We start from the raw sequence: 7,461 nt of genomic DNA on the forward strand, positions 1-7,461 counted from the left end.
GGTACGGTTGCACTCACACTGGTCAAAGGAACCAGACTTTAGCCGTGACACGTGCTGGGGCAAGGTACGGAGGCACAGTGGGAGTGCGCTCTAAGTTAATCTATCCTCTCCCTGATGCTTTCTAAACACAGGATATGGTTTTATGTCAGTGAATGCACCGTGATGTGTTCCACTGTTGGCGCAGAGAAGGGGATTTCCCAGCCCGAGCCTCTTATGGAAACTCGCAGTAACCTTGAGCTTCTCTCTCGACGTTGTTGAAATGAGAGCAGACAGAAAGTTTTCAAACACACTGAGGAAAAGACTTAAAGCGTAGGCATCCAAATGCAGAAGTGAATTAGAAGTCATTATCACTGTCAGCGAAGCTTAGCATGAGCTGGCGAGTGATAACAATGAGAGCGGATGTTGCTGCGGAGGGAAAGGCCAGACTTCCATTTTTATTTTTGGTCTTGGACGGAGAACAAGAAAATGCCCATGAAGGAGTGTGTGAGCAGCACCGAATGCACCCTGAGCACAGAGAAAGCAATCCACTTTCACTTTCCATCAGTGTTCACGGGAGATAGAAATCCACCCAGCACGCCAGCCGAATGAAAAGTACTCTTACTTTAAAACGACCCACTGGTGGTAAAGTCCCGCAGTGTGTCGTTGACGCAGCAGCCCCGCTGGCGTTCACGTGTGAGGGTGTGACGGGGATTCTTTACTTTCACGGTTTCTGTCGGAGCCAACAAAGGTTGATAACGTTTGTGTTGAGTGCTAAGTTCCCATGCGAGGGACACACACACACACACACACACACACACACGCACACACACACACACACACACACACACACACACACTTCCAGTAATTCAGAGGAAGGAAACCGAACTTCTGTCAGCCCACACTTTGCCCTAACCCCTGACTTGGCTCAATGTAAACACTGACACGGACACTGCGGTCGACTGTAACAAGTCCCGGCCCCGCTGTCAGCAGCTCCAGCACACGGTCACGTGACACACACATCCATTGGCACCATGGGACACTTAAAAAATAACCTGATTAATGACGTAAAAAAAGCTAACTTCTACAACCTCTCCTTCCCAGGAGTTGGAGTTCTTGCGGGTGGCCAAGAAGGAGAAGCTGCGGGAGGCGACGGAGGCGAAGCGAAACCTGAGGAAGGAAATCGAGCGCCTGCGAGCCGAGAGCGAGAAGAAGATGAAGGAAGCCAACGAGTCGCGGATCCGTCTGAAGCGGGAGTTGGAGCAAGCCCGGCAGCTGAGAGTGTGTGACAAAGGCTGCGAGGCCGGTCGTCTCCGCGCAAAGTACTCCGCGCAGGTGAGTTAAGAAGCAAACTTTAATATTCTCTTGATGCATTTCAGAATCATGGGACATGCGTTCAACAAAGCTGTGCGTGTAGACAGACGCTGACAGTCCAACGTGTGCAAATGTGATGGTAGAGAGTCTAGACGGTTGAGTCAACACCCTCACAGTAATTGCAGTGTTTCAGAGCTTCACAGTCTCAAACCCTCTCAAGGTCAGCAGAGGAGAAGGCAAGAAGCAAAAGCCACATTTCCTTTTCCCCGAGTCAAAAATAAATGGGTGTAGCCCCGAGTGCACAGACGCAGGATAAGTCCCCCTCTGAAGGGAAACAGGAAGCGACGTGGACTTCCCTCAGCCACCATGGGAAATGCAGATTAGACAAAACAAGAGGGAGGTTACGCTCTGGAGCTGCGTCTGTGAACCTCCCTGCAGAGACTGCACTCTGCTGTGGAAGGCCGTCGTTAGGACACGGTGTCTATTAAACTCACAGTGGGTTAAATAAAGTCCACCACGTTTAATTTAATCTATTTAAAGTTCTTCTAGAGACTTTATGTAAATACGAGGTAAAATCTGGAAACTTCATCTCATGAATACACTTCTGAGATAAGTTATATAGACTAATAACTAATATATAAGTTCTGTTGACACGAATCAAGTCAAAGTTGTTCAAATTAGACTTAGATCGTACTGAGGGCGCCCTCCCACTGTGCGTGCGTCCCGTGCCCCGTGCTTTAGGGTCCTTGTCCCCCCCTCCAGGCCCGTTTGTACTCACACTACCTGGGCCTCGGAGAATGCTTCTTGCTGCCTATACGTCATCACGCCGTAACACGTCACACGCATTGATGACGTCATGGCGATGCGTGGCTTTGTTTCCAGATCTTTCCGTAGACCTCGGAGTTTTTGTGCGTCTTGTCGACTGTTTTTGAATCTTTTCATTGACCAAATCTGCAGTAAACACTCCACCTCCGCATCACACCAACGTGAACCTTTCACCGCCATTGTTTGAAATGTCCGCGCATGGTCCCTCCTTCTTTTCTCTACGTCCCAACAGGCGCACAGGAAATGACCTCAGAACCGCCGTAGGCCTCGTGCTCGTACACGTGCGCACGCTCGTGCTCGTACACGTGCAAACGTGCTTTACTAAAGCCCACCTCTCCCAAACGGGCCGTGGACGGCCAGCTGGCCACAGTTATGCGCGGAGCAGTTGCACTCACACTGGTCAAACGCACTAGGCTTTACCCGCAAAACCTGTTTTGGCCCGGTGCGGAAGGACAGTGTGAGTGCGCCCTTACATCCTGCTTTACACCAACATCCACAGAAGTTTAATTTTACTTTACCAGGTGAAATGAGCAGGAGTTACGCTGTAAAGTAGCACGTGATTGTACGGGAGTTACGCTCTAAGATACGGTGTAGTTGTGCTGTAAAGCGCGTGATGGAAACAACCAACCAACCAACAGGAAAGCTGTGGGCTCTGACAGGAGTTTATGGTGCATTCAGGTGCATCTTGGAGAAATGCAAACTGTTGTCGTAAAGTACACTTCTGCCACCAACACGTGACATTTTCCGTAGCAGCACAGTTTGCAGGAAAAAGAAAGAGGGAGAGAGTTTGAAGTTTAAGATTCAGGTTTTGTGATTACGGTGTGATCCGTTCAGACGCCGTCTCTGTGTTGAGAAGGGGGTGAGTGGTTGGATCATTACACTCCAAACCGTCCTGTAGTCACATCTGCTTCCTGCCATATGTTTTCCAGATCGAGGACCTCCAGATGAAGCTGCAGCACGCCGAGGCCGATCGCGAGCAGCTCCGAGCCGACCTGCTGCAGGAGCGGGAGGCCCGGGAGCACCTGGAGAGGGTGGTGAAGGAGTTACAGCAGCAACTCTGGCCCAAATCCACCAGCGACAAGGAGGGGACGCCCAAGGACACACCCGATGACAACTAGCCCAGCAGCCAACCTCACAGCCTGACCATTCCCCCCCCCCTCCACCCATCGCCATGATCCCCAACATCTCCCGCCCAAATCAGACCGTAAACAACCCCGGGAGTCCTGGGCCAGCAACATCGCACCACTGCCCATCACGCTCGACCCCCAGGACCCAAAAATGAAACACTCTCGCCCTCCGACCAGAGACACAGAGGAGAAGCGAGGACCCGCGTCTTCGTCCACGCCAACGAAAAGCCAAGTGAGTGGTTTCCTTGGGAAGTTCAACGCCGCAACAAGGAAACGGGTGTTTTTAAATCAAGCACTGAGTCGCACCTTCCAAACTCACTAAGAACACGCGAATGACAGACAAACAGATGTAAAGCACATAACGTGGTCGTGCCGGGATTTCCTCCGAGGCGAGACCATCGGACAGACGTCTGTGACACGAAATGCTGAGAGACGATCATAGTGTAGAAGAGTCGTGCGCTAGCGTCCAGGAGGGCGGGGCTCACACTTAACCCGCAGTTCCACAAGAAGTCTCCGCCCAACCGCCGTCCCCTCGCCACAACCAAGACGGAGGAGGACTCGGGAAGACGTTCAGAAGCTATTTAAGAGACTTTATAGCGACATGTAAAAGGAAAAAGACTTTGTTTCTCTGTTCTATTAAAGTTTTTTTTGAAAATATAAAAAAAATAAATCAGAAGATGAACAAAACAAGCGAGTGAACATCCCACAGTGCCACCGTGGTTTTGTCGGTTTTGCAGGAAGCCGCCGCGGTCCACTGGCGAGAACGCGACCCGTCGTTTCCTCCCATTGTTATTTTATAAAATCATTTATTTCTGTTATCTTGGAGCAGTGGGGGGGGGGGGGGCATAAGGGTGGGTATCAACCCTGGATCAGAACTAAAAACATGCTGAGTCGGAGGCGCCTTTCCAGCGAGCACTTGCTTCGGATGACCAATAACAGCGTCCGAGAGTCTCCGTGTTGCTCCCACAGTCGCACGCCGGTCGCCGTTTGTCCTTTTCAACCATTTGGGTCAAAACCCCTGAAGTCTCCATCTTGCAAAGATACAATCCTCCAGATGTGAGCGTGGCCTTATTCTCTGGTGTCGTAACACGTGAGCGATGAACGCCGGCATGTTTTTAATGACGTCGCAGCACAGTGGGCTGGACGCGGGCGCCCCCTGACCTGACCTGACCGCAAAAAAATGTTCATTTTGGTTAAATTAAGGTATGTAAATATAAATATATGTTGTTTTTTTTTGACTTTACAATAATGAATCGCACTTTGTCATAACAAAATACTGTTATAATGCATTTTACTCCCACTATCGTCTTCGACCTTACTTTGGAAACACCCTCGTGTACGCGACCGCTACCATATAAACCCCAGTTTAACGCGTTTCGTTGGTTATTTACACATCTACGATAAAAACCGTCGTTCTGTTTTCTTACGGCAAAGTCTTTGTAAATAAACGGTTGCTTGCTGATGCATTCTGGGACAAAGCACTCTCACGTTTGTAATATAAGTGACGTAACATATTGTTTCCGGTTACAACTCATAATTGGCAGAACTCCACAAACAGCATGCGTCAGTGAGGTGATTTTTATACTTTTATCGGAGCCTGAATAAAGAGTCACGTGTTCAAAGACGTCTGCGGGAGTCCGCGGTGACACAGTGGGTACAATGCAATCAGAATGTACATTGTGTTAATGCGAGTTTTCCTTTGGTTGTTGATGTTGTTTTTGAAACGTGGAGATATTTTACTGCTCGTCTGTTTGTGTTCACTTCTTTTTCCAATTGAAAGCTCATTTTTTCTTTATGCATGGAACTTGAGTTTGCCATAAATATAGTCAGTTATTGGGCATTGATACTGTACATGTAAAGGTTTTATTGTGTTATGCAATATGAAGCTTATTTAGGACACACACACACACACACACACACACAGAATATCAACTTCACACTTGCAAAAAAAACTAAAAAGATGCTGGACAACCTCAAGTGCCTGGACCCGGGCCGAAGGTTTCCAGAGGAGGGGAAACCGATGACGACGCACGGAGCTGTCGGGGCTCCTCGGCCTCTCATCAACTTCCTGTTTGCAGGTTTCAAATTAAAAGCCCCTCCCTCGCTCCGCAGCTCTTTTTATCAGTATTCTTAAAAACAACAAAAAAACAACCAGTTTACAGACTTGTTTCCTTTTTCCGCGTTAGAGAACAATCCGGCTGTTTAAGTCTGACGTAACACCCTTTCAAAATAAGATTTCTGGGTCCAAATGCTCCGTTGAAACAAAACAGACACAAAGGTCAAACATGTGAACCATTACATCACCTCTTTCGTCTGTTAAACACCTTTTTAAACGATAAGAAAGACATAAAATGACAATTACGTTGTTTTTTAAAAACTCAGATCTGTTCAAACAACGGGGAACACGGCACTGCGGCGCTGTAGAAATAAAAGGCTTGGACCCGGGAATCATATTTTGAAAGGGCGTTACGTCACGACTTAACAGCCGGATTGAACAAACGCGCGACGCTTAAAGGCTCTTCTTCTTCTCTCCGTTTGAAATCGACGATATGCATGTTCAAACCTTTTTTATAGGAGATCCTGAAAAAGCCGCTCGCTTCGGTGGATTGTTACTTTGGGGTGTACATATAACGACTGTTTACTCCCGGTGTGTCCAGGATAATTAAGAGGGCATTGCGTTAAAAAAAAAGCCCCTTTTCTTACGGAACGTCACCAATGTCGCTCGGAAAGAACGCGTCTGCGACTTTGGCAGAAATTGGTACATTTTGTAGTTGTTTTTACACTCAGAAGAGTTGATAGCAGTGTGTAGTTTACACTCACGGTTTTCTACGAAAGGGAGACGATAGCGACATCGGCTCTCCGCGCTCCCGCACGCGAAGAAAAAAGCAGTTTAACGGCGTCTTTGTTTTCTAAAAGGAGAATCATTTTGCTAAATAATGGACGGTAAAGCAGCAATAACAGTCCATACGAATAGACAAATACTAGCCAGTGTGAAGATTTGAATAAGAATTTACAAATGTAAATATGTTTTTCATTTACGATATTGTATAATATATGTACATGGTGTTTCCTTTTGCAAAAAGACGTCTTTTCTTACGATAGCTGTCTCGTTTTTGTTTGTTTTTTTTGGAATTTGTTGTTTTAACGGAGACGTTTGAAAAACAGCAGTGCGTAAGAGAAACCCCCCACATACACATATTAACCCATTTCTCTTTTTTTTTTTTACTGTAGTCTTTATATTGAATGACTTTTTTCACCAGTTCATATATATTTTTAACGTTATGTTGAGTATCGGATAGCGGACCCACCGTACGGGTCACACACACACACACACACACACACACATACACGACTACGCCACCGTGCAGATTGTTTCCCCCTCATCCTCATGTATCTTTTTAGCCCTGTGCTGCTGCTAATACTATATAAACCTTACAAGTCTAGAAATATTTTTATGTAAGAGGTAAACGTAAGCTTTCCCGTTCATTAACGCCACATATACAGTATGAGAAGAGCTTGGCTTGTTCATCTATCTTCCTTGTTTCCCTCATCTTTTCACGCCTTCGTCCTCATCCCTCCTCTTCCTCCTCCTCCGACGACGACCCCCTTCCTCCTCCTCCTCCTCCTCCTCCTCTCTCACGACACGGACTATATTGTAAAGCAAAGGACTTTATGAGATTATGTTTGAAAATAGCTATGCTTATATACTACAGTGACTGAATGTACAGTGTATAGATGCATTACCAGAAATAAAGTTGTTTGTCCAGATTGAACGACCCAGTTTCGTGTTTTCGCTGCATGTTTGTTGAATCCTGCAGATGTCAGCACAGTCGCCTCACAGCGAGAGGGTTCCTGGTTCGAATCCCGGCTGGGGCCCTTCTGTGTGGAGTTTGCATGTTGTCCCCGTGTCTGCGTGGGTTTCCTCCGGGTTCTCCGGTTTCCTCCCACAGTCCAAAGACGTGCAGGTGTTGGGTTCATTGATGACTCTAAATCACCCGTAGGTGTGAATGGTTGTCTGTCTCTGTTCGTCTCTATGTGTCCTGTGATAGACTGGCGTCCTGTCCAGGGTGGACCCCGCCTCACGCCCAATGTCAGCTGGGATCGACTCCAGCCCCCGAGACCCCGACCCCGGGATAAGAGGCTGAAGATGAATGAATGAATGAATGATCAATGATGAGTACGATACAGCGAGACAAACCACTGATGGTGTATTTATGGA

The 7,461-nt window shown here is 47.4% G+C and overlaps 1 protein-coding gene across 1 annotated transcript in view; it reads left to right on the plus strand.

Moving 5' to 3' along the window:
* The window catches only part of LOC310951528 (ski oncogene-like), a 69,752-nt gene extending 62,742 nt beyond the window's left edge, over nucleotides 1-7,010 (plus strand). The window contains exons 6-7 of the mRNA XM_083919796.1: nucleotides 1,081-1,311; nucleotides 3,045-7,010. Of these exons, the coding sequence (XP_083775922.1) occupies nucleotides 1,081-1,311; nucleotides 3,045-3,233 (420 nt within the window). The 3' untranslated portion in view covers nucleotides 3,234-7,010. The remainder of the gene's footprint in view (nucleotides 1-1,080; nucleotides 1,312-3,044) is intronic.
* Nucleotides 7,011-7,461: the final 451 nt, after the last annotated feature.

The sequence above is a fragment of the Echiichthys vipera genome, assembly GCF_963691815.1.
Source record: "Echiichthys vipera genome assembly, chromosome: 9".
Taxonomy (NCBI): domain Eukaryota; kingdom Metazoa; phylum Chordata; class Actinopteri; order Perciformes; family Trachinidae; genus Echiichthys; species Echiichthys vipera.